Source organism: Etheostoma cragini, chromosome 12, assembly GCF_013103735.1.
Source record: "Etheostoma cragini isolate CJK2018 chromosome 12, CSU_Ecrag_1.0, whole genome shotgun sequence".
Classification (NCBI taxonomy): domain Eukaryota; kingdom Metazoa; phylum Chordata; class Actinopteri; order Perciformes; family Percidae; genus Etheostoma; species Etheostoma cragini.
In genome coordinates, this window is record NC_048418.1 from 23673931 (window position 1) to 23701162 (window position 27232).

The window sequence follows — 27232 nt, forward strand, 5'->3', positions numbered from 1 at the left end:
CCCCCCCCCCCCCCCCCTGCACCATGATTGTGACATTGCCTCTGTCTTTTCTACCAGAGCATGGATCACCAACACTTGTTCACATTTCCCTCGGGGTACGGTCCGTTCGCCCTCGGGATTTTTGATGAGAACTTTGACCTTCGAACGCAGCTACCCACAGAGGACAACCGAGAGACGGCAGCGGAAAACCGGAGAGAAAGGGAAATGGCATCGCGGCAAAGATACAGTGCACGGCAACCACGCGGTCGACATGTTCCTCGACGACAGGGTACGCGCCACGAAGGAGTGCCCACATTAGAAGGGTGAGATATTTCAGCGGTAGTGGTGTTGGAGGTTGTTGTGGGACACGAGGACACAGGTAAAAAGTGTGCGTCTTTTGTGTGAGTAATACTGTATGTGCTTCACGTCAAGGTATAAAACACTAAAACAATATTATTTCCAGTTTTATAATGTGATAAAATGTAGACCTTTGCTTAACTAAAGTGATCTGCTATGCCTGTCGTATACTGCCTCACACATCGAAATTAAAATAGTATTACTATTTTAATAACAAGGATTATCACGCCTATAAATACCAAACAGACGATATCTACCATTGGCATTTATGTTGAGTATTAATATATTGTTATGACCATAAAACTATTAGTATGTACTAGGGGTGTCACATGATTTCAATGATCGGCCATTACCCCCAGTATTTTTTTCTTTCTCCACCCCCACCTTGGACGACTCGAGCAGCGTTTTGCCTTCCCCCACACTAAGTTATGGAAACAAACAATGTAGGTAAAGCATTTGGGCAGAAGGGACTTCATGGTGTGTTCATGTAGGCAAATTAATGGTGCTTTCAATTGCACCTCGGTCATTTTGAGAAACTAAAACTGTTGTTGTAAAGTACCCTTGTGCCACCTAATGGCTCTTATTGTGGCATTGCTGCCACTGTGAAAAGAAAATCTTTAAATCAAATAGAATCGTGACACCCCTAATATGTCCCAATATTTTCCATTTGTGTAATTCAGATAAAAAGACACATTGAATATCTCAGTTTGATTCTTTTTTTTCCGGACACAGAATTATCCAGCAGCTAGTAAATGGAATCATAGCACCTACAGCCATGCCAAATATGGGGATGGGACCATGGTCAGTATAAGAAACCGGGACGCATGTTTTTTCATATCACTAAGTAAAATTGTTATCATTTTTGTTGACTACCTTCTTGTCTTGCAGGGGTATGCTACATTCCAATCCAATGGACTACGCCTGGGGTGCCAATGGTCTTGATGCTATCATTACACAGGTATGAAAGGTTTTTACACACAGTGGAGATAAAACTGCATATCAATTAGGTGGCTACATTGTCCTAAGAACCTTTTCAGTAGAGCCCCAAGAATAGTGCTATTTATAATGTCCTGAATAATAATTCATGGTAGATAGATTGTTTATAGCAACATAATGATTCACGGATCCAAAGTCCTAAAAGTGTTTTCTACATTTTAAGACAAATGTGTAAAAATATACAGAACAGTGGCATGCAGATGATCTGGGATTCTGCTCTTTTTTTACTCGTAGTTATTGAACCAGTTTGAAAACACAGGTCCCCCTCCTGCAGACAGAGAAAGAATAAAGAGTTTACCCACCGTTACCATTACAGAGGAACATGTGGGTAAGTCCAGGTCTCTACTCTCACTTACAGCTGCTCACTCATTGTCTCTCACCCATTCTGCACCAGAAGCAGTTATCCGTCAGAACAGATAAGGTCTCCTTTTGATTAGTGTTGCTCTTCGTTCTGGTTTCTTGCAGACATACGTGTCAATACAACCCTCATAGCATGCCACACATATATATTTTTACCTCTATTTATTCAGGGTAGGTTCACTGAGAGTAAGCCTGTCTTTTGCAGGAACACCCTGATCACATTCACACAGTTATACTGTACATTCATACCTGGAAGCTGCCCAGTACAACCACAGTCTGATCTGCGGGCCACTAAGCAGCTCCACTGCAGCGGTTGGAGTTAAGCGCCTTGCTCAAGGGCATCTCAGTGGTGGTAATGACGGAGGGACAAGCTGCTCTTTCACTTTCCCCGCCCAGATTTTATCCTGCCTGTCTGGGGATTCAACCAACGACCTCCCGGTCACAAGCTTCTCTAACCTTTAGGCCACCACTGCCACACATAAAAAAACAGACTGATGTATACAGGCCTGTAAGCCAAATCAATGCTGGGTGTGGGTGTGGGTGTGTGGGGGTGTGGGTGGGTATGTATATGTGTATATATGTATGTATATGGTATTTTCTGTTTGTGCAGGTGCCGCTTTAGAGTGTCCTGTGTGCAAAGAAGACTACAGCGTTCAGGAGAATGTTAGGCAACTGCCATGCAATCACTTGTTTCACAATGACTGTATAGTACCGTGGCTGGAACAGGTACGTCTACCTATCAATGATGTCCCAAACAGATCGGCAAGATTGAGACAGACATTGATCATGTTTTTTTTTTATTGGTACCAGCTACACCAAGCTGTTTAGCGATTTAAAGCCAGATCTGTCTCTAATAATGTGTTTATTATAACCCATTGTGTTTTGTGAAGACCTTTTTGAAGCTAGTCTTAACGCGCTGGGTGTGAGCATGTGAACTGCAAAATAACACAAATAAACAGCAGCCACTTCCAGTTAACTCGAGTTTCGATAGGGGCAAAAGAAAAGCAACGATGCTTTGGGTTAAACAAAGTGCCGCTTTGCCTCCTTATTTTAAACATACACTACCGGTTAAAAGTTTGGGGGTCACAAATGTCCATACTACTCCATCATAGACAGAAACCCAGCTGATCTGAGGGGGTGGCTGATCTTTATTGCAATATCTACATTCCCCATTATCAGCAACCAGCAAACTTTTGACCGGTAGCGTACCTCTGGTGCTCCTCTTAAGTGCTATTTTAGGTCGACAAAGTACTTTTCAAAAGATAATAAACATTTGACTGTTTAACTATAAGACCCTATTGAGACACTGTCAAGTCGTCCGCTTGTTCAGTTTCCAAAGCACACAAGTACAACTCAAATTTCCAACTTAATCTCTTTTATTCTTATTTGGCTTTGTCAGATGATTGGTCTGCCAGTAGATTAGTTGTCAATTAGTGGTAGATTAGGTTGTAAACCTTTAAAGACAGAACCAAAAATGAACATTTTAAACAAGCTTTTACATGCCTAAACCACGCAAACATTACACATTGAAAAAAGAAGACAATTTCATAAATCTTACAAAGTAAAGCTCTAGCATTTAACAGAATTTAACATTTTACCATTTTGTATCTTACTTTTAATTTCTTTCAAACTCAAAATGAACTAATATTTTTGCATAAACCCATTTAACTGAGTAGATTTAGTCAATCTACTCAGCAGTTAAATATAGCAAGCAGCATTTCAAACATTATGAAAGTAAATAAACATTTCTATGGTCTATGATAGAGCATCATTCCTGTGATTCAGCTTAACAGACACTATAATAACACGCTGGGATGCAGGGCGTATTTCCTCTTTTGGTTTTACATCTGTCGCATAATTGGATACGATTCTATACAAACCAGTCATGTAAATGTTAAATGTATTGAAAATACTCAATGGTTACACGAGTCCCGTTTGTCCTTGTTTCCCACAGCACGACACGTGTCCTGTGTGCAGGAAGAGTCTTAGCGGTCAGAACACGGCCACAGACCCACCAGGGTTATCAGGAATGAACTTCTCTCCCTCGTCCTCATCCTCTTCCTCCCCCAGCTCCCCTAGCAATGAGAATGCTGCCAGAAACTCATAGAGCGTCACCGTCACCTCACAGCTGCAAACCCCACAACGTACGTCAAACCCAACGGCTCCAAGCTGAAACCAGTCGAACCGTCTCAATTCTAGGGGACGACATGAGTCGAGCAGAAACTCTGAACCTGCTGCAGACTTTAAGTTATCATTCCCCCCCCCCTGGGTACAGCTCCTGCTGCTATTGTTGCCGAGTATTTGAGAAGGTGGGGCTGGGCTGTGTTGGAGGATCCAGAAAGGCTGTGAAAATTAATAAAAGTGGGATTGTGACCAGAACCGGAGCAGAGTTTAAGCCAGAGTGGACTGCTTTTTGATGGAGACATGTCTTTGCCTTGAGGCTTGGGCACATTTTATATTAAAAAGATAGACTGCCCTTTTTTTTTTTTAAACATAGCCTGTGGAGATGCAGAGTCCATAGATGTGTAGATGGATAATTCATGTTGAACGGTCGGCCACGGCACTGCTAGGGGGTCAGACTAAAACCTTGTGGGAAGAGAACTGGGTGTATGCATCTGATTTTTATTTATTTGCACTTTGTTTTTATTTTGCACAAAATTATGTCCGATGTTGAGAATGTGAATTAAGGTAAACTACTGAACAAAACAAAGCAGATTTTTCACATTTTCTTTAATGACTTGTGTTCTGTTTTCATTAGATTCTCTCTTCATTAGAGCGTGATCCAGTACATTTGGTGCATCTTGACAAGGTAAAGATCCTCACAGTTCAACAGTGGACACATTCTCTACTTATTTATTGAACCCTTGCCCAAGACACAAATTGAGCAATGCAAAAGAAAAAATATATTAAAAAAATAAAAGGCATGGGAACATTTTACCTCTATAAAACTGGCCAAATGTGTTGCACAAAACAAGTGTTTATTATTTTATTTACTGGGTTTTTGTACAGTCACAATAAAGTGGTAAAACCAACAAATTTGTAGTTTCTGATGATAATGAGTAGTTTGGAAAATGTTTTTGTACTTGTGCTGTTGCTCTAGGAGATTTAATTTTACACATTTAATGCTTTAATATCAATCAAACTCCCATTGTTTTTAACCCTCATGATGTTCTTGGGTCAAATTGACCCGTTTTCCTATATCAATGTTCTTTTTAATTCCCCAAAATAACACTACTGATTCCACACAACACTCTTTGGCCAGTAATTTCTGCTTTTCTAACTGAAACATTAGGTGTAATTTCCTATAAATGAGGTTTATTGACCATTAATTAAAAAAATAACAAACAAAAGTTAATAGGTTAGTGTTAAGTAGTGTTGAAAATGTCAAAGTGACAAACCTTTAAAAATAGGGACACCAATAAAAGTTAAAAACCTCTATAACAGACTATCTTTTCTTCAATGTCAGTAGCTCATGAACAAGTGTTGACCAACAAATTGACCTTGTGATATGTCAAAAGTTCTTGAAATGTTTTACTAATCACAGTAAAGTGATTTAAAAATAACAATCACAATACAGCCTCTTTTACAGCATTGGCATTTATTTCCTGCCAAGTCCCAAATTTGACCTTATTCCCAATAACAAAAGTGGAAGTTTTTGATGTTTAACTATAATAATAATAATAATAATAATACATTTAATTTATAATGCCCTTTACATTTCAAAAAGAAATCTCAAAGTGCTACATTTGTAGGGAGTTAAACACATTTTCCAGAATATAATAAAATCAACAAGCAATAATAAAACACCATATACTACAATTAAAACAATGACTTTTTAAAAGGCCTTTTGAAGTAAGAGTGTCTTTAGGCTCTTCTTAAAAATCTCCACAGTTTGTGGGGCTCTTAGGGTCTCTGGGAGGGTGTTCCAGAGCTGTGGGGCGACTGCCTGGAAGGCCTTGTCTCCCATAGTAGAAAGTTTAGTCCTAGGTTGGAGCAGGCGGTAGGTGGAGATGGAGGAGCGGAGGTTTCGTGAGGTGATGTTAATTGGGCTAACTGCCTTACAACATGTAATCAAAGTAGATTTAATGTGGCGTTTTGGACACTGAGCAACAGAAAAAATACAATGAAGTATAAGGAGCTGTCTACAACTAAACTGCATTCACCTCTTTTTAAAGTACACACTTAAATCACCACTGCTGCAAACCAATAGACCCTTTTCACAGCAGACATTTTGAAGAACAACATTTTTTTGGGATCAATTTTTTTGGGATCATTTTTTTGGGATCAATAAATAAATATCTATCTATCTATCTATTGATAACATTAATGACGGCTGCATTCCATTTTCCAGAGCTCTACTGGGACGCTTCTTGGAATGGAACCATCACTATTGTTATTCATTACACCTGTACTTACCCTGCTTTGACTGTGAAAAGGGTCTTTTGGTTTTAAGAGTCACGTAATTCAATTAATAGAGACCACCTGAGTCAAGTTAGCCACGAGGTTTCAATGGATTGTAGTATAAATACACTTGTGTCTGGAACTTTTGGGGATCAGAATTGAGGCAAAACGTTCACCCTGAAGACAAAGGAGCACTAGTAACTGAAAAGCACAAAGTCGGGATGGATACAAGAACATTTCAGAGACACTGAAAAAAAATGAATACTTAATACTTTTTAAATGCACAAAGTCTCAAGCTGAAAAGTCTTCAAGTGCCTCGACAGAACTAGGCAGCATGCCAATCAGATTTGTGAGACATTAGCAGCAAGTCCGGAAACAATTAATGCATTAATTAACCCCAGAGGTTTTCATGTTTAAAAAAATATGCAAAACTAATTCAATTCCTAATCCTAATAGTCCTTAAGCAAGCAACTGCAGACACATAAAAGCTGTAAGGTTGGTCTAAATGGCTTATTTTACAGAACCTTGAGATAACAGATGATTTGGTTGAGAACTGCTTGGTTGTAACACTCTGTGAAAGAAATGCCTAATTTACTCTCATTGGTTTTTACTAGCTCAGGACATTTTTGTGTAGTTGTCTCCACACCAACAAGAGCACCACAATCTTCCCTATATGGGTTAACACTCCTTATTTTGAGAAATTGCTAAACCCTGTTTAACTTCTGTGTACTTGTCTGGAATTGAATACTTCTTTTATGGTTATTTCCATTTCACTGAATCTCTTTGTCTTTTCGGTCCCTGTCATTTGTCATAGACTGTTTGAGAGTGTCACACTGCTGCATCACCTCACCGGGAGTAGAGTGAACCTTGGTGCAGCTGCGGCATTGTGTATAATAAAGTGGAGGGAGGATGACAGAGAGAGGGAGACAAAGGGAAAGATGAGAGGAGGGGGAGAGAGTGATGACGCTTATGGCTGGTGTCAAAAGGTAAGAAATGTGTAGGAAGTAAAAAAACTTTTAAAAAAAAAACAGGGATGATGGGTAAATTCACTGATTGGCTCCAATTATTGGGCTATTATTAAGCACACCTGTGTGAGCATTTGTGTGTAACACCAAGACTTAGACTTCTCATTATTAATCCTTTTGGGGTGACTCCCGCAAAGAAATTCAAATTTCCAGCATCAGTTTTAACAAGAATACAGTCTAGAAGACAGTATAAAGATAACAATAATAACAGTTATAATAATAATAAGGACCTTTGGCTATAAAAAGACATTAAAAGACTTAATTTCTTAATTTCATAATTTATCGGGTCAAAAATGTCAGTGTTGAGTCAAGTGGTAAAGTGAGTGAGTAAGTCAAGGTTTGTGTGTGTGTGTGTGTGTGTGTGTGTGTGTGTGAGTGGATATGTATATGAATATTGTCCTCTCTGCTCTATTTCCTTCTCCCCCGATTGAGGGGTTTTACAGTCCGATGGCATGAGGGACAAAGGAGTCCTTGAGTCTGCTGCTCCGACACATTACATACGTGACTAAAAGAACTAAAGAAAATATAGGCTAACCACTTCTCAAGTAACAAAGCACTCAAATAACATGGCCAAAGCAGCCGCTTTTATGCTCCTACTATGCAGTTTAACCCTTCTGTTGTCCTCGGGTCAAATCGGACCCCTTTAAAAAATGTCTATATCTGAAATATCGGTATCTTTTTAACCAAATTACCACAAAAAATGGATTGGATTCCATTCAAAGCTCTTTGCAAATCCAGTTGATCACTTTCCTTCCTGACGAAACACATCTGTACGTTTCTCTGATCTTAACTATTAGTCAAAATAATTCAAAATTTCTGCGTTTTTAACTTAAATATTAGGTATAATTCTATGTAAATGAGGGTTATTGATCATGAATTCCAAAAAGTACTGTAAAACTAGTGCTAGTTAGGTGGTTAAACAAGTAACAGGAAAATGTGAATAAAATTGACAAAAACGTCAAAAATTGTGTTAAAAAAGAACAATAAAATGTTGAAAAGCCAAGGGAACTTTTTTAGGATGCATAGTATTCTGATCCATGAAATAACTGGTCTTTAAAAATAAAAATGTGCCTGTCTCTATGGGAATTTAACATTGGGTTGTGTATACGTATGCCCCCCTGTATTTTAAGGAAGAAGTGCTCCTTTGCTGTTTTTTTACACTCACACTTTTAGAAAATAACCTAAGCACCAGTCCACATGGTTGCACATAAACCTTTAGACTGTGATCTGATCCTCTAAACTAACAAGACCTGACTTAGGTAAATTGTGTTGCCAGAGAGGCTTGGAACCAGCCACAAGCACACAAAAGGATCTTTGAGACGACAGGTTCTGTTCCATTCTGACCACAGAGCTGTGTCAGTCACATAACATGTGTCTTCTGCCTCCTGTGCCACCCGTGTGTGGCCCCTAGGCCGCGCTAAACACCAACTATGGTCATAAACCAGTTCTGGGAGCTTGTCATTGAAAGCACCTTCTAAAACATATGACATCATATAAGATTTCATTAACACGTGGTGATTCAACTTTTGATGTCGCGACATGTTAAGCACCTATTTGGTGTGATAATTTGCAAAGAGGCAATTCTAGCTTTAGGTCATGAGTGCGAGGCCTCATCTGCACGTGCAGCTCGAGTTGAGGTAGCAGCAGCATGAGCCCATTCAATGTAAAGATGTAGGGTTCAATTAGGTTCTTGAGCGTCTTTGACACCATGACTAGTGAAAGTAAAAGCGCAGTTTGCAAAGAAGTCACGTCCACCGCTCCCTCTGTCCCCCTCTCCTTTCTCTCTCCCTTCTCTCTCTCCATCTCCCCTCTGTCTCTGATTGGTTTTCTCCAGAGATAATTGGAGCCAACATTTGATATGCTCAATGTCATGGACCGGAATGAGGTTTCACCGGCGTCTGCTGCCACCATGAAAAAGAAGGCGGTGGGCGGCGGCGGATGCAGCCATATCGGCGCACCGAAGGCTGCCGCGTCCAAATGCACAAGGAGGAACAGCACCCAGAACTGTCTGGAGTCCGGTTCCTCCGGCGCGCCGAGCGGTAAGCAGCCCGGTGCGGCCAGCAACGTCGTGATGGACGAGACGGAGGACGGAGAAGAGGAGTCCAAGTTTCAGCATCCGCGGTTGCGCCGAGCCGGTGGGAGCGGCAGCGGCGGAGGTGGAGGAGGAGGAGGCGGCGGCAGTATCAGGATGAAGAACTTTACGCCAGGAGGGGGAGCCGCGTCCTCGGGTTCCAGGAGAAACTCAAGCAAGGAGCCCTGCCACACGCACACAGAGGACGCTCCTGCCGCTCCACGGCCCACTGCTGCCTCCAGACCTACCGAGACCCAGACACCCTGTCCGGGCGATGCTGCCCAGCGCGGCGAGACCAGCAGAGCATCTGGGGCGGAGGCGTCGGGATCGGCGGTCGCGGTAGAGGTTTTAAACGCGACAGCGGGTGATGGTCGCAAAAGCGTCGCTCCAATTTCCAGCATGAAATGCAACAAAAACGGAGAATGCAGGAGGGACTCGGGTACCGGGAGCCTGCGCTCAATCATCTCCAAGCAGGAGAAGCAGACAGGAGGGTCGGGGAGGGCCGAGGACGGAGGGAGCGCCAAGCGAGGAGCCCGTAACTCGACCACGGCCAGCATGGACGGCTCGATCACACCAGGTGGGTCCATGTCCGGAGGGCACGGAGGAGAGAGCGCAAACCCCGGCACTACCCCCGTGTCAAGCGGTGTCCCCGAGAAAAAAGACTCCAGGGTGTCCTTCTCTAACGCACCGAGCCGGAAAGCCTCGTCCTCGCTGCACGGCCCGACTCAGACTCAGACCCAGCAGCCCAGGAACTCTGTCACTTTCCTGAAGTCGGAGGATGGACCGCCAATTGTGCCGGCCGAGGACGCGGAGCCTCGGGGAAGCCAAACCACCTTCATGCAGCGGCAGTTTAGCAATATGCTTCAGCCCGGAGTTAACAAATTCTCCTTACGCATGTATGGTAGTCAAAAAGCAGTTGAGAGAGAGCAGGAGAGGGTCAAATCAGCTGGAAATTGGATTATCCACCCTTACAGCGATTTCAGGTAAGAGCCGGGGCTTCTGGTTGCACGTTGAAAGTCATGGGGGGCCCATATGGGTCCTCTTTGTCATCTACAACTTACTCTATAGTGAGTAACCACCGTGACTCCATGGGGACGCATGCATGGGTATTGTTCAAGGCTACAGGCTGCTGATTTATCGTTTCATCTCTTATGATTTGAATCTGTTGGAATCGATGCAGTGCAACGTGCTGCCGTTAACCCCCCAAACAACCTGTTGTCAGGCAAATGGACTCACGCCGAGAGTGTCCTTTCAAGGTTGTAAACAAATCCTATTCAAGTCTGCATGTTCAGTAGCATGTCTGGGATGCTCAACAAGCTCGGCCTGCTAACACATCTCGACTTTTCGTTGCAGTACGCTGACATTTGACAAAGAGGACAGCTCTCAGGCACTAATCGGGCTTATTTAAAATGCCATTCTTTTTCAAAGATCTGCTCAATATTGGCTGGAAGCTATGTCCTGCGACAAGAGCCATGCTGACAGGATGTAGGCTATGCCCGTGTGTGTGTATGTGTGTAATGGAATGTCACCTTGAGCCAAGTGTGCGAAAAGCTCAAGCATGCTCACTGGAGACACATCGGCCTGTGCAACTCCCCGGATCCTGCGTTTTATTGACGGATGCGCTCTGTTTATCACCGCTGACACACCAATAAGTGGACATCCAGCAGCTATTTTGCCACGCGAATATTTAGAGACACCCACGACCCAATAGGGATCCTCGTTACGCGGGCTTGAGCAATTATCCCGTACATTTTTATTTTTTTAATTCTCGACATGTATCAGTGTCTGAATTGCATTTGGGTCAGACAATCAGCAAGGTTTCTTCGGCTGGGCTGCTTGGTTTCAGCACCACAAGGAGTGGACAGCTCCCGTCTAATTTGGAGTCGTCTCGCGCTACCTTCACCCCCCCCCCCCCCTCCCTCTCACAGTAAAATTCAAATTTGGCCCATTTGTATCACATAACGCCGAGTCAGTAGACTACTTAACTTGAGACATGTGTTCATTGACACATGCTTTGCATGCCTTTCTTTACCATGCAATCCCATAGCTCCCCCCCTTTGGTAATTCTTATGCTAATGAATGCAAAGTTAAAGCAGCAAAGTTTAAACATGATCATAAGGGCGGTTATTGTTAGGAGTCAGAGCTTGTTGCATAAGTCACTAGTAATGACTCAGCGCTGCACCTGTCCTGCACAGCTTCCTCTGACGGGCTCTAGCATCACTACTTTTCCACGCTGTCCCATTCAATGAACTGCCACATCACCACTGGCAGTAAATAGCAAGACACGAGCCTTGTTGGTATTCATGTGTACTGCAAGGTCGAAAAGAGTTGCAAACGCAGCGTGATAAATGAAACCAATAGGGTCCTGGAGACCCTGGCTCCCTTTATCAGCTCAAGAAACAGAGGCTACTTAACATGTTTTACAGGTTTAATATTAGAGGGCTTTTCCTAATTGTATGAGACTTGAGTATGAACCTAATTCTACCTACTTTTGTTTGGCTTCTCAAAGACCCTGGCTGTAAAACAATGAATATGCTCAATATCTATGATGACTTTCTATGCAGAGGTTTTTTCACAATAGTTTGTTTGCAAAAGGTCTAATTTACCACAAACCAGGGGCGTAGCACCACATCCTGGCCCCTGTAGAAAGGCATTGTCAATGGGCCCCTCCCCACATCCACAGCTAATAATTTTAGCATTGGCCCACCTCACATGATGGCCCTGGGTACTCAGTCCCCTTTTCCCCCCAGTCCTACGCCCTTGCCTCAAACATAAATAAGACTATGATTGATACTATGTAATATATAACACATGCCAAAACATTCTTGAAAACATAAAAGACATAATAAGTTTGAAAGGAAATGAAAAAAGATGTTAAATTGGTAAATATTTTGCAATTATCTTATCATTGGCTGTGTCTCATTCCGCATACTGTGCTCTGACCACTTACTGCCGTAGTGCCCACTTTCAATGGTTAGTATTGTCTCAAAAGGAACACTTAAGTTAAAACACATGAACTCACATGTGAACGCGATTTTTCCAACGCGCCAAAAATGTATGCCGACTTTTGTGTACGAAAAAAGAATTCTGCGCGTGCCTTTACTTCACAGAATCACAGTGAAATGTTTCGTATCACCACTGTTACTTACATTTATACGATTGAGTCGTCGCTGCTCAAGCTGTCTCGGTTGACTATGCCGCCATTCAAACTTTAAAAAACTTTGCCTGGTCTCTGGTCCCTGGTCCCTGGTCCCTGGTCCCTGGTCCCTGGTCCCTGCTCCCTCCCCTTTCCGCTTTGTAGTCAAGCTGGCGCCCATGTAGTGCGAGTAGGGATCCATCATTCCACACTGAACCATTTCACAGTTTTTAGGGGGTCATGCTGGTACTTTTAATGCACTGGCCTTTTGTGTTATCTACTCTACATTATTCAAACTAAGTGTTTGACGTGTGCAAGTAGGCAAGTTGAGAGACAGAAGGGATTGAAAGTTGCTTCCATCATTTAAACCTTGAAAATGCACCTTCACTTCGGTCAGTCATAGATTAGAAAACCTAACCTAGTTCAAGAAAATGAACCATGAATCATCAGCCGTTAGCAGAGACAACCATAAGATTAATTTTGTTTATGCATTATAAGAATATGGAATGCATGGAGAAATAATACAGCATGTGAACCTTGCAAAAAGAAAGCATCTAACTACTTTCTGCATGTTGGGGCAGACAACGGATATACTTTGCCATCTTGGGTTAGGAAGTCTCTTGTGCTTTCCACTGCATCTCCCTTTTGACTAACTCTATCTTTGTCTCTCCCCCCCCCACACACACACACACACCTGCTAGGTTCTACTGGGATTTCACAATGCTAATGTTTATGGTGGGCAACCTGATCATCATCCCCGTGGGCATCACCTTCTTTAAGGAGGAGACCACGACGCCCTGGATCATCTTCAACGTGGTCTCCGACACCTTCTTCCTCATGGACCTGGTGCTCAACTTTCGCACTGGAATCATCATTGAGGACAACTCAGACATCATTTTGGACCCTAAAACCATTAAGAAAAAGTACTTAAAAACTTGGTTCATTGTGGACTTTGTCTCCTCCATCCCAGTGGATTACATATTCCTCATAGTGGAGAAAGGGATCGATTCGGAGGTGTACAAGACTGCTCGGGCCCTGCGGATTGTCCGCTTTACCAAGATTCTTAGTCTTCTGAGGCTGCTGAGGCTCTCCAGATTAATACGCTACATTCACCAATGGGAAGAGGTAAGAGCATACGTTTCATGACTGTCCCTCAGTAAATATTACATTAACTCTTATCACACAACTCTGAGCCACAAAGGAAGGAATACCCAATTTAGTCTGTGATTAAGGGGTCATTGCTTTGCCTCCAATACGCTGATGTTGGCTCGTGACTAAACCAGCAATCTGCCTTTAAGTTTGCTCCGAGCGGCCCGCTTTCCCCTGCCTGGAGGCTAGATATTAATGTTCTCACCTGCCACCTGGTGAGAAATGTTTCATGTCAGCAGGATGTCTGAGTTTGCATTCTAATTACTGTTATTGTCACACAAGCCCCCACCCCCCTGTCTCCCTGTCTGACCTGGAAGTCCCACAGGCGGCATCAGGCGGTCTAATAAGCAGCCTATTACCAAGGAAAACACAGTTAATCAATTAAGGTGCCAGAGGAAGAGCAGGTGGGGTAGAGGGTGATGATAATATTCAGCACTAAGGGGCTGTTGACTGTGATTATATATGTTACTAATTGGTCATTTAAAGGGATTGGAGAGGTGAGGTAAGCTGGAATTTGAAGATGGGTGCTGTGTAGACATGCTGGTGCTAGGTAGTCCCGCCAGGGCTGCTCGATTATGGAAAAATTCATAGGCCCAGTTATTTTGGTCACTTGAGTGTTGATTGAATGATTTCTCAATGACTTTTGTAAAAATGTTGCATGTATTCAACTTAAAAGACAAATTGAAATAGTTACACTATTCAACAATGGAAACACCCTGAACTGTGATATTTCCTTTAATACTTTTCCCCGTCTTTCTCTCCAGAACACATCTTCAGAACGCAAGGCAAAAAAGGAATTTACTTGCAAAACGGGAGGATTTATTTGCAAAATGTGATGCGAAAAAATTGTTTATCTCAGTTACATACAGTTTTTTTTTTTATATTGTCTGGAGACGTAATCGTGATTAAAATTTGATTAATTGCTCAGCCCTAGTCTAGTGGACTGAACCTAATGGCCCAGTCCTGCCCTTCCTGGCCACTCAGCTTTTATCTGCTCTGTGAGGGTTGCACTTTGTCCGGGCCCTGCTACAACCACTCCATCGGACTTCTTTCTCAAATGAAGAAAAGATGCCTGGGAGACGAGGTCCAACAATGTTACGAGATGCCTTGACTTTTTGCTTATGCTAGAATAGGCAGCCTGGTGCACTTTGCAGTGGTGAGCAGCGCAGTGGGGCTCGACTGCTAACTTGACCTTTGGATAATTGGATTTCCTAAGATATGATGTGATGCACACACACATACACACACACACACACAGACACAGTGGTGCATGATGGGAAGTGATACTTGGCATGCATGGAGAATAAGACCAGAGATGTGGTGGAGAGTGAGGCGCTGACACAGGAAATAACCAGTTTCAACAGCCCAGTCGGTTTGACATTATCCGTCATAATTTATTTTATAATGTACTTATTTTATTTTGAAAATCCAAGAAGCTTCTTGTAGTTCGTGTAACTTTCTTGGAGCTGTCAGCTGTGTCCGCTACAGTTTTTCTCGTTTCATGATATGACCAATGACTCTATTTGTCAGTTGCTGATTGTTAATAACTGACAGTGAAAACCCTGTAAAGGTTAAAGCAGCATTTAGAAAGATCAGCCCATGTGATTCATGGCCAGTCCATTCCTCATCGCTCCCATCACAGAGTATCACTTCTTCCTCAGCTGCACCGAGTAAGAAGCGACCCATTTCTCAGACCTTTCTACACGTCTTACTATGAAACGTTTTGCCATTTCAACATATTTAAACCATATAAAAGTTATTGTGATATGAAGTTTAGCTATTAAGCACCAACAAAGGGTGGTTTCTTGAAGTCAGTTGGGTGATAGATGATTGTCAGAAGGATTGATGTGTGAGACGACAGACTATCAGTTGTTAAGGGTCATGATGGTCCCTGTCCATCACTCTGTGTGTTTGAATGTGTGCATGTGTACGTGTTGGCATGTCAGTCGGTGTCAGTGTAACAGTGGGCCCGCAGGCTTGCGTGAGTGTCTTTGTGTTTGTGACTGGACTCTGTGTGCATGTTGGAGCCTCTGATTGATGTCATGTGTCTCTGTGTAACAAATGTCTTGCCTGCTCCTGCTGGGTTTGATGTGCAACTGACGGGAACCTGTCTCCCCTACTCATTAATCAAACTTGGTATGATCCACGGGAGACTGTGGAGCAGGGTGGGAAGTCAGTCCTGCCGCTGAGAAATTAATTTGTGCGTTTGACAAAATTACGAAAGCCATATTTCTTGATTTCATACCCCAAAATCCAACATATTCTGTATCTCCGCCCAGTTTAAACTCCCCTCCCTATCTTATTGTCTCGCTCCAGATCTTCCATATGACATATGACCTGGCTAGTGCAGTGATGCGGATCTTTAACCTGATTGGTATGATGCTGCTGCTGTGTCACTGGGACGGCTGCCTACAGTTCCTGGTTCCAATGCTGCAGGACTTCCCCTCAGACTGCTGGGTGTCCCTCAACAAGATGGAGGTATGTGACCGGGCATCACGTCTACTCATACCAAGTTCCACATATCACCCCAGAACTGGATTTGCATTTTTTATTCTGAGTTGATTGGGAAGGAGCGGTCGTTAAAGAATATTGATTGAAGTTTGTGACCGCCATCACATTTTCTGGACTGAATATCAAACAATATTTTCTGGCCATGATTAGCTCTTTCTTGTCTTTACGTAAACAGGAACCATAGTGCTCCAGTAGGGAGGGTGGTAAACTTCCAATCTATGTGAGCTTTTGCATTTGAAAGAGCTTTACTTTCATTTAAAGGCTTTTTTTTAACCTTTTTGTTTGAAAAAGTCTTCCTTTTACAGTGTAAGCAATAATAAATGTAGGTTCTGGAGGTTCAAGAGCACTAGCAGCTCTGTAAAGCTAACTAGCTCACAATGTTAATGCTAACATGCTGATGTTTAGCATGTATAATATCTACCGCGTTCACAGTCTTAGTTTGTTGTATTGGCGTTCGATTTCCTATTTGACACTAAATATCACTAGTCATTATTTTACAGGTACTTAAAAAATATAAAATATTGGACAAATTAAAGTGTGACCTAGCACTAGATAGTTTTCTTAATCCTCTAGAGACCATGAATCCTAAATTTCTTAGCAATGAATCCCTGCAGATATTCATTCATTCATTCATTCATTCATTTATTTATTAAGTCAGAACCAACATAGTGAACCCACATTTTCATCCCTCATGCTATGCTGCTAGCGAGGCTAAAAATGGGTTAGCGGCGATAGCTAGGCCTATATATACACTGTAATTTGGATGGTCCATTTTAAAAACACTGCATCTCACTAGTCTGGGAACCAATATTATTCTAAGTCATGTTTGCTGCAATTATGCTATTACTGATTCAGGAGGAAAAATCAGTATATCTCTCCAACATATTATTCACAAATTACTCCTATCAATGCCCTCCGCAGTATTATTTAGACGATTTGCCAGACAAAACAACGGTAGGATACCAATGTTGGAGCTGTGAAAAAGAAAAGATTTAAGCACACCTCTACTGTATGTTCCCCCGTGCCTCCTCTTCATCACGGTGGGGTGATGACAGGAAAGATAAAAGGAGAAAACAGAGGGATGGGCGGGAAATGGCCTGGCAGCTGGGCTCTTTGTTACCATGTCTCTCTCAGAGAGATAAAAGGTGGTTGTTTATTGGTCCTGTCTGTGAGCTTTTTAATGAGTGAAGGAAGACCACATTAACCCAGACATGAGGCACAGGTCCAAATGGGGTTTTGAACAGACTGGGTCCCCCTCCCAGACATTGTCAGGGCCTACCATGACATCTTGTAAGTTTCAGATTGGAGGAATGTACGATGACATAAGTGGTGCTTATTGCTGTTAACAAGTTAATGAGGCGATGAGAATGGATGTCCACTCTTTCATGTTGGTGAAAGGGAAGCAAGTCGTCTTTGTTTAACGTGTCACAATCGGACTTACTGCAGGTTTAGGCTCCCAGTATTAATAAGGTGGGATATTTTGGGTTTAATAAATGGAGCTTTCATGTGATATTTAATCAAAATTATCACTGTCAGGCATCTACGATTTATATATCACTCATCTGTAAAGTCAGTACAGAAAGTAGATTTACATTATTGAAGTTTAATATGTAATATAATAAAAAAGACAACATTTAAGACACATACTTATACAGTACTTATACTAATGTACTAAAAAATACAACATATAAGATAAATATTTCTACTTCTACTCATTTAATAAAAAACATTTAAGATACAAACTTCTTCTTATACTAATATAATTTAAAAAAAAAACATTTAAGATACATACTTCTTCTTATACTATGATAAAAAAGACAACATTTAAGATACATTCTTATACTAATATAATAAAAAAGTTGGGTTAGTTTTGTACCTTTTGTGTGTGTTTTGTAGCTTTTGTGTGTGTTTTGTAGCTTTTGCATTTGTGTTGTAGCTTTTGTGTGTGTTATGTAGCTTTTGCATTTGTGTTGTAGCTTTTGTGTGTGTTATGTAGCTTTTGTGTTTGTGTTGTAGCTTCTGTTTGTGTTGTAGCTTTTGTGTTTGTATTGTAGCTTTTGTGTTTGTATTGTAGCTTTTGTGTTAGTATTGTTACTTTTGTGTTTGTGTTGTAGCTGTTGTGTTAGTATTGTAGCTTTTGTATTTGTGTTGAAAAGTCTCGGCCACCGTAATGAAGCACTGCAAGCACACCAACTTTAGTTAGGACAGATAGTTAGTATAGTTCTGCTTTCATAAACTTACATGACTTACAAGACCTTGTGCTGTGTGCAGCGGCGAGTTTGAAGTCCAGGATGATGGAGTTTGGGGCTGACAGACCACTGGCTCCACTATCGCTCTGTCTCTCTGTAAAATCAAAGCCAGTCAGCCTCCACAGACTCTCCCTGTCAAACTAAAGGGCCACTCTGGCATTGCACAGGCTGCATCCAGCCACCTGAGACCACCCGCCCACTGAGTGGCTGACAACTTGTAACATTAGCCATTGTGTTGCAGCCAGGCCATCCATCATGCCTTGCACCCTACAGTGGCACTGGTCGTGTGGGGGCCAGAGGCAGGACCCATGGAGGGCATTAAGAAAACTTACAAAACAACTCTGGATGACATCCAGCAACTGGTAATTAGAGTCAGTCAAACTTGTAATACCTCAGGGAACATATAGATTGTTTGTACAGTGCACCCCAAAAACCATCCATCCCTTAGTTAAGTTTATATTTAGAATTAGCTTTAAGCAGCCTAGTTAGCTACGTAGTTATTCTGCATGGTAGATTGTGGTTCGGCAACTGGGGCAATAATAGCGACAGCAGCGCTAGTTTCAACTCTGTAATCACAACTGTAAGTGTACCCATCCTTTATCCACATCAGAGAGACATCTCTTTCTTATTACCCCCACTGCCATCAGCAGAGGGGGCATTGCCGTGGTCTGCTCCCTGAGAGAAGATAAGTGATTACTACGTATAGGGTTAAATCACTTAATTTACTCACCGCACTAGTTTGACTAAGGTCTGCTGCTGGACGTTGCAAATTTGATTTAAACCACTCACTAGGCCTATAACTGCATATCAACAGGAAAAGTGAAAGCTGCTGTCTCACCTCTATAAATGGACTGGAAATAAGCTGGTGTATGTTTCCTGGGCGAGGAGAAAACAGATGTGATTATCTCCGTCCCAGAGGAACTCCGGTGTTTTGGTTCTTTATGTATACCACCTTAACCCTCATGTTAACGCTCTTTGGCAAGTACACATCTCTACTTTCATCAACTTTGTGCTGTCCTATTCCATGTTATAGCATATGGAGAAATAATTGAAGTCCTTTTGAAATAGTATTGAGTAAAAGTTGACATATTCCAGTCTGTGATCATCCATCAACATCCATTCCTTTAATTTTAGTCTAAATTATTCCTAATTTCTGCTTTTCTAACTCAAACATTAGGTATAATTTCCTATAAATGAGGTTTATTGACAATAAAGTCCAAAAATAACTTTAAAACTAAAGTTAATAAGTTAGGGTTACATAGTGTTAAATGTCAAAGAAAGTGACAAAAATGAAAAAAAGTGTTAAAAAAAGGGACAAAAACGTGAGAAAAAGTTAAAAACATCGATTAAAAAGCGTCAACTAAAGTGGTAACTTTAATTTTTGACGGGAAGACAACACAAGGGTTAAAAAAGTTTACGAAGTGCTTTGACAGACAAGCAATATTCCCAGACTAAGGAAACATGTAACGGAGGAAATATGTAGCAACATCAACAAACAAATCTCAGGTGGCCTTCACAGATTTTACACATGTAGGTCCACAAACCGGGGTCATGGAGTTTGAAAGACATGGGCATTTACCAAGCATTTAAATTATTAAGTTGCATTGTGGGAAATGTAGGAGCCTACGTTTTTGAAGCATGATACTAGAGGCTAAAAGTCTGTCTCTGATGCATCATGCACATGTTAAAGATTTTTGGGGCATTTTTAGCCTTTATTTTCACACGACAGCTGAAGACATGCAAGGGGCAAGAGAGGGGGGAATGACACCCAGCAAAGGGCAGCAGGGTGGAGTCAAACCTGGGCCTGCTGAGTCGAGGAGTAAACCTCTACATATGGGCACCCGCTCTACCAACTGAGTCACCCGTGCGCCCCATGTCAATGATTTTGACCATTCTTTTTTTTTTAACTAAAATGTCTGGAGTGGTTTCTTTAGAAGTAGAATTACTGTATTAACTAAAATGTCTCATAGTCGGGGTGGCCTCTGACACACCCATAGGGGGCGTGCGGCGTATGTTGGCTGGGTCCTGCGGCGGCCCTGCTGCGTGTCATCCCCCATCTCTCTCCCCCTTTCATGTCTATCCACTGTCTCTACACAATAAAGGGAAAAAGCCACAAAAAAGAATCTAATAAAAAAAAAAAAAATGTCTTGTAGTGATGCTTGTAAGTAGTTTGTTATACTTAGGAATACTGAATAGTGTTATCTGCACATGCACGTGTTAAAGGAGTACCATCTATACCACTCTCATGTAGCCTACATTAGATACTATGTTAGAGCTGGAGGATGGTTAGCTTAGCTTAAAGACTGGAAGCAGGGGGAAGCAGTGAGCCTACGTCTGTCCAGATCCTAAAAGAAAACCACCAAGTTACATCTTGTTTGCTTAATCTGTGCACAAACAGAAATGTAGAAACAGCAAATTGTGCTGGAACAAGACAGGAAAGCTGTCTCCTTCTGCTTCCAGTCTTGCTAAGCTTAGCAAGCTGGCTAAATCCAGCTCCATAATTATCACACAGACATGAGGTATCTCTCATGTTGGCAACAAAGCTAATAAGCCTACTACCCAAAATGTATGAACCATAAGAATCATGAATACAAGTTTAAATTGCCAAAAAGCAGGGCTGTAGTCAAGACCACCTTTGTCGAGTCCAAGACAAGTGCAAGACCAGGACTAATCGAGTCCAAGAAAAGACCAAGTCCAAAAAGGTTTGATTCCGAGTCAAGACCAAGTCCAAGACAGAAAAAAGGTCTTATGCATGACAGTATCAAGACAATACATGTGGGTTTCACTTTCCCTCCAATATTATTATCAACATAATAAAGACACCTGGACTCGGTTGAGACCAAAAGCTATATTTGGCGAGACCAGTGGCCGAGACCGAGACAAGTCCGATTCCAAATACTAGCAAGTCCGAGACAAGTCCAAGACCATAGAAAAACGGTCTTGAGTCCGGACCAAAGCCCTGCCACAAAGGAAGAAAGAGACAGCGAGACTTAGAGAGAGGAAGCAGGACACAGAGCTGACTGTACAATAATCTCAGAGAAGCCTTTGTAAACTATTTGGTGGGTGGGTGACAGGACCAGGGCAGAGGCTTAGTTACATGTGTGTCAATTATCTTTAGATATTTGTCCAGCTTATCGGCTGTGGGACACACGTAGCGATTGGTCATCCAATCTGATGCCACTCGATTTTCCATTATCTGCCTCTTCCCTGATGAAGTTGGTAACAGGGAAAAAGTTCTCCTTTTTTCTGTAGGTCTTTGGGTGTGCTTTTTGTCATTTTTTGCTCTAGGAATGTCTTTGGGTTGGTTCAACACTTTGGGTTAGTCTAAAAAAACTCAAAGTATCGGATGGATTCGCACAGATATTCTTTGTTCCCCAGAGGATTAGTCCTAATGATTTTGGTGCCTATCTTACCTTTCTTCTAATGCCACCATGATATAAATATTTGTTGGTTAGTTGAAGTGAAATGTCTTGGCATACAATTTGGACCAGATGTTCCCAGCCAGACACTCTCATCAGCTGTCCTTTATGCTTCACAGCAAATGTTAGCACGCCATCCATCAATCCATCCATCCATGCACTTATCTGGTATCGGGTGGCGGGGGCAGCAGCTCCAGCAGGGGACCCCAAACGTCCCTTTTCCAAGCCACATCAACCAGCTCCGACTGGGGGGGGGGGGGGGGGGGGGGGGGGGGGGGGGGTCCTGAGGCGTTCCCTGGAGATATAATCTCTCCACCTAGTCCTGGGTCTTCCCCGAGGCCTCCTCCCAGCATGCTAACACGCTAAACTAAGTTGGTAATACTGGAAAAAAGGGATGAAAACACTATTCTCTCTTTGTGAACTTTGAACACAAATATCTTAACACTTTAATTCTCATGATAAACCTTCGATGAACCTTTCTGATGTATGTATGTTACCAAAAACCTTTATTTTTTGGGATAACACCCTCTGTCCAATTATCAAATTTCCTTCAATTACATCTGCTAAAGATGAAGAATTCATTTTTCTAGCATTTGTTTTTTCTTTCCAATGAACATTACAGCCTCACAGATCCCAGATCAGTCTTCTTTATTGAAATTAGCACACACCTTCAACCAAACGCTGGTACATTTAGTCCCTTCTGGGAAGCATGTGACTGACATCTGGTCCTTCTGTGTAGCAGGTGAAATCTAAGGTTCGGTATACAGTTTATGTGAGCTAGATCAGGCAGCAGATTCAATGGGGCATTTTAGGACACTGGAAGATAAATTTAAAGCCCTTTGCGCTATCAGCCAACTTCAAACAGACTATCTGCAGCTAATGGAGACGGTGATTACCAACAAAGCAACGGATAGTTCCCAAACCGAAATCTCCGGGGAGGGCTGTTGAGACTTACGAGTCTCCCTCCCTCTCTCTTTCTTGTGCTATTTCAGAACCAACTTGCTCATCATTCATCTATAATTTAATCTGTTTCACTCCACTGTATCTCTTTCTGTTTTCACATACACTATTTAGCCTCAGCCCACTTGGTGGAGCTGTACTTATTTTTGGAGTCTTCATTTTCTCTCTGCTCATGATGGAGAAGCTCATCTATCACTGTGTGGCCCTTTAATGTTACTCAGATGAGAACAGATCTTTGCACATAAGACACCTGTCCTGTATATATATGTATTAATGTCAATTTGCTCTATAGCTCACGTCTTTAGGGTTGCTACTAATGATTCATTCAATAAGTGACCAATACATTTTTGGTCTCTTTTATTGATGTATTCATCATTTAATCAATATATCATCAAAATGTAGATCAAGTAAAAAGAAAACGCCAATTTTCCAGAGCCCAAGTTGTAAAATATCCTCATAATTAGTTTCAAAAATGATGAAGCAACTTTTGTTAGCTCATGAAAACCTGACATTTTGTAGATATGTGGAGAGACCGGGACGGTGGCAGGGGCAGTTTAGTTATTTGAGTGTTTTATAATGTGATGGTGCATGCACTAATGCACTAATAGACTGCTAATGCACCTCTGCAAGTTATAAGAGAGGATATAGATGATTGCCTTTGCTGAATGCAGTGCTGTGTGTGTGTGTGTGTGTGTGCTTGCGTGTGCATGATAGAGAATGTTTTTTTTGCCCTTGAAGCCGGGCTCTTGGAGTTTTTCAGGAGGCTGTTTTTAACTTCCGTTTTACAAGGACAGGAGCTCTGCTTTAATAATACAGTTTCATTTAACAGGATTCTAGTTAAACCATCGTCTGTCTGTCCCTGTCGTCTCTTCATGGCGGGGTCACCACTGTCACAGACATATTGCAAGAAAAAAGGGAAACAAAGGAAGCCGGTGGACAAAAAGTAGGCCTACCAGATCACTGAATCTGAAGAACAGCTTGTTCGTATTGCTCATTCACCCCTCTATTTTGTGACGAGTTTTGGCATAACACTACAGTGCAATAACCCAGAGCCACTTTTTACATTTTGCAAATTACACTGAGCGTCATATGTTCTTAAAGTGACTGGACAACATGACTAATGCCCCTTGATGCTTTTGCAACTTGGAACCTGAGGTTTTCCCCTGTCATCTGAACACAAGCAGCCTGGTGGCCGCTGGCTGTCACGTCCTGCAGAAGATTCCTACTCACACAGCTCTGAAAGGGCATATTTAATGATCCCTCATTATCATTTCTCTCTGTGGAAATTATTTCCTAACCGTCTCTTCTTTGCTTTGCTTTATTGATTAGGCCTCCAAGGATTCCCATGATGTCATTTCCACTTCTCTCTCTTTCCTTTAAATGCTCCATCCCTGGAGTTCCATGACTGTACACAAAGCTTTTTTTTTCTGGCTCCCACACTCCCCCTCACAACATGCCTTTTTGATGTAACCTTGATGTCTTTAACTGTTTGCTTCTCTCCCTTTTTCTCTCTCTCCACAGAACGATACCTGGTCAGAGCTGTACTCCTTTGCCGTATTCAAAGCAATGAGCCACATGCTGTGCATAGGTTATGGCCGACAGGCCCCGGAGAGTCTCTCAGATATCTGGCTCACCATGCTGAGTATGATTGTAGGAGCCACTTGCTATGCTGTCTTTATTGGCCATGCGACAGCTCTTATCCAGTCCCTGGACTCCTCCAGACGGCAATATCAGGAAAAGGTGAGAAGCTTTATTAACATCAACACTTTTGCTCTTTTCTGTTAACAGCTAAACATCCAGTTTTCCACTTTTGACATTTGACCTAGATGAGAAAATTATTACACCTATCATGTCTGTAGTAAATAAAAAGCTGCAATCACTACCTGGCTAACTTAGCTTAGCATGAGACAAAGGGACATCTGGCTACCAGCACCCTTGAAGCTCTTTGATTAACACGTTATATCTTTGTTGGTTTAATCCGTATGAAAACCGAAGACATTTTAAGAAGTGTTCTGAACTGTAAGGCCATAGTAAGTGTTGACTTTGACATGCATGGTTAGTGAATGTAACCAAAGATGAACTTTTAGATTAAGGTCAATTTTAAAGGTTGCAAGAATTAAATAGATTTTCTCATTACCTTACATGTAGAAATACATCACAGATTTTAAAATAGTGAGAAGAAACTAGGCTTTTATTGATCTTTTGGGAAATTCATATTGCACCATACAGCCCCCCCCCCACCTCCTCCCCGCACAACAACAATACACAATGCTAAATATCGCTACAGTATTAAATATTAAAGTGCCGTATCACTAGCACCATGGGCTATCAATAGTAAGGTGCAACATCATCAGTGACATTTTAATATGATACCAAAGTGCAGTATTATTACACAGAAAGAATCAAGCTATTTTCCCTAACTTATTCAGTAGTGTGATGCTGGTAGAAATAAAGGATTTGCGAGCCTGGTTTGTACCCTATATCTTCACATGGCTGGAATAGGGGATGTAGAACGTCACCTTGTCCTTTCCTCACCACCCTGGTTTTGCAGATTGTGGTCAGAGAATTTAATTGATGTCCAGCGATCTTGCTGGCCGTGGTAACTATCCCGTGTAACAGAAATGGACCATCATGTCTCTTTCTAAGCTGTCTCAGCTTCCGCATGAAATATAGTCACGGCAGACCCTTCTAATAGATGGCATCAGTGTTGGAAATCCACGGTAACTTAGCATTTATTATTGCTCCTAAGTATTTATACTCCACTACCGCTCCAATCCCTTGCCCCTCCATAGTCATCTGCTGGTGGGTCGAACCTCCACTTCTAAAGTCAAATGTAATTTCTTTAGTTTTCTTTGTTTTAGCAGAAGACAACTGGACCAAGCCCGGTTGTTGGTTTCATTATTGTCACGTATTAAACCTACAATCGCTGTATCTTTAGCAAATTTTATTGCAACATGATCTGGTGTGTTGCTCCTGCATTCATTTGTGTACAGGGTAAATAAGACCGGAGATTGGGTTTCCTTGTGGATCCCCCGTGTTTGTAAAAATGGGAGAAGACACTGCTTCATTTACCCTGACACAGTGCACTCGGTCAGTCAGAAAGGACTCAACTCATTTGATGATGTCACTCCCAACTGCAATGGCCTCTCCATCATAATGTGAGGCCTAATGGTGTTAAAGGCAGATGAGCAGTCCATAAACAGCTCATTGTTTTGGCTGATCAAGGTGACAATAAATATGACGGAGCATATCTAGTACCATAAGTCTTTGTCAGTGCTCCTTTCTGTCCTGTATGCACATTGCAGAGGGTGAATAACACCTTGCACATCTCCTAGGACATATTTCAAGACTTTTCCTTACTATAGATGTAACTGGACAATAGTCATTTAAGGCAGATGGTTTTTGCCACTTTTGGTTCCAGCACTATCAGTGAGGTTTTCCAGGCCATGGGCATGTAATGTGTGTCAGTAGAGATGAGAAAAAGCTGCCCCAATATATGGATAAGTTGTTCCCTACACTCCTTCCTCTGATCTTGTCAGGACCAGCTGCCTTCTTGGATCGATCTTTTTAAGGATTCTATGCACCTCCTCAGCTGTTACAACCAGGGTAGGGCCACAATGAAGTTGTTCTCTGATAGAATTACGCTCTGAGGGGAAATCTGATCTATCAAATCTTGCATTAAAAGTATTTAGTTCATTTGCAAGGGTCAGGTCATCTCCATTTGTGTTAATGTGGCTTCTCCTCACCTCCTTCCCTATCATTGTATACATCCCGTGCCATGCCTAGTTTAAGTCATTATCCCTCATTTTCACCTCTATCTGTAGCTGTAGTTTATATTTATGCTTGCACATATTGGTTATCTCTCTTTGTACAACCTTCATTTGAGCCATAACCCCTTGTTCAAAAGCTTCCCCTTTCCTTTTCAGTGCTACTTTGAGTTCTTTATTTACCCATGGTTCGTTGTTGGGAAATCCTTTTAATGTTTTTATCCGGAATTACACAGTCCAAACAAAACTGAATAGAATCTGTCTCCACAGAGTTTAATTCCTCCAGATCCCTGCATTTGTCAACGATCTGTGTATACAACCATGTGTACCTTAATCACACATTATCCGATGCTGCTCAACCACTCGTACCTTTTGTCATCAGCTAGTATTTTTCTTTGCCTATCAGACATCTTTTGAAAAAGGATGCGGCTCAGAGCAGTGCTGCAGCGGTGGCCTGTGGTGGTAACGGCGCAGCCTCTCTGTTTCCAAGCAGAGTCTCGCTGGCTGGGGAGCACGGGGACTGTTGCTGGCAGACAGCAGCCAATCAGAGACTGCGGGTGTGTTCGGCCAGGTAGAGCCACGTTGCCAGGGGCTGGGCAGGATGGGTGTGTGTGTGTGTGTTTGTGTGGGAGGGCTAATGTGGGAGAGAGAAAAAACAAGACATAAAGAGCGTGTGTGTGTTTGTCTGTGTGTGTCTGTGTATGTGTGTGTGTGAGAGATATGATGTCCCCTTGGGCAGCAGTAGAATTGATGAGGCAGCAGACCTGTGTGTCCTGCCAATGTCATCCTGAAGGTGACGTAAGCAAGCATGGCTCTCTCTCTCTCTCTCTCTCTCTCTCTCTCTCTCTCTCT

The 27232-nt window shown here is 42.2% G+C and overlaps 2 protein-coding genes across 2 annotated transcripts in view; both read left to right on the plus strand.

Moving 5' to 3' along the window:
* Positions 1 to 30: 30 nt before the first annotated feature.
* LOC117954257 (E3 ubiquitin-protein ligase RNF126-like) lies at positions 31 to 4613 on the plus strand. The gene is made up of 6 exons (XM_034887886.1): positions 31 to 302; positions 1069 to 1137; positions 1225 to 1294; positions 1567 to 1660; positions 2303 to 2418; positions 3647 to 4613. The coding sequence occupies exons 1-6, from the start codon at positions 61 to 63 to the stop codon at positions 3797 to 3799; spliced, it is 744 nt and encodes a 247-aa protein (XP_034743777.1). The 5' UTR covers positions 31 to 60; the 3' UTR covers positions 3800 to 4613.
* Positions 4614 to 8976: 4363 nt separating this feature from the next.
* Positions 8977 to 27232, plus strand: part of LOC117954255 (potassium/sodium hyperpolarization-activated cyclic nucleotide-gated channel 2-like) — a 32943-nt gene continuing 14687 nt past the window's right edge. The window contains exons 1-4 of the mRNA XM_034887885.1: positions 8977 to 10172; positions 13027 to 13450; positions 15791 to 15952; positions 24135 to 24353. Coding sequence (XP_034743776.1) covers positions 8977 to 10172; positions 13027 to 13450; positions 15791 to 15952; positions 24135 to 24353 — 2001 coding nt within the window. The remainder of the gene's footprint in view (positions 10173 to 13026; positions 13451 to 15790; positions 15953 to 24134; positions 24354 to 27232) is intronic.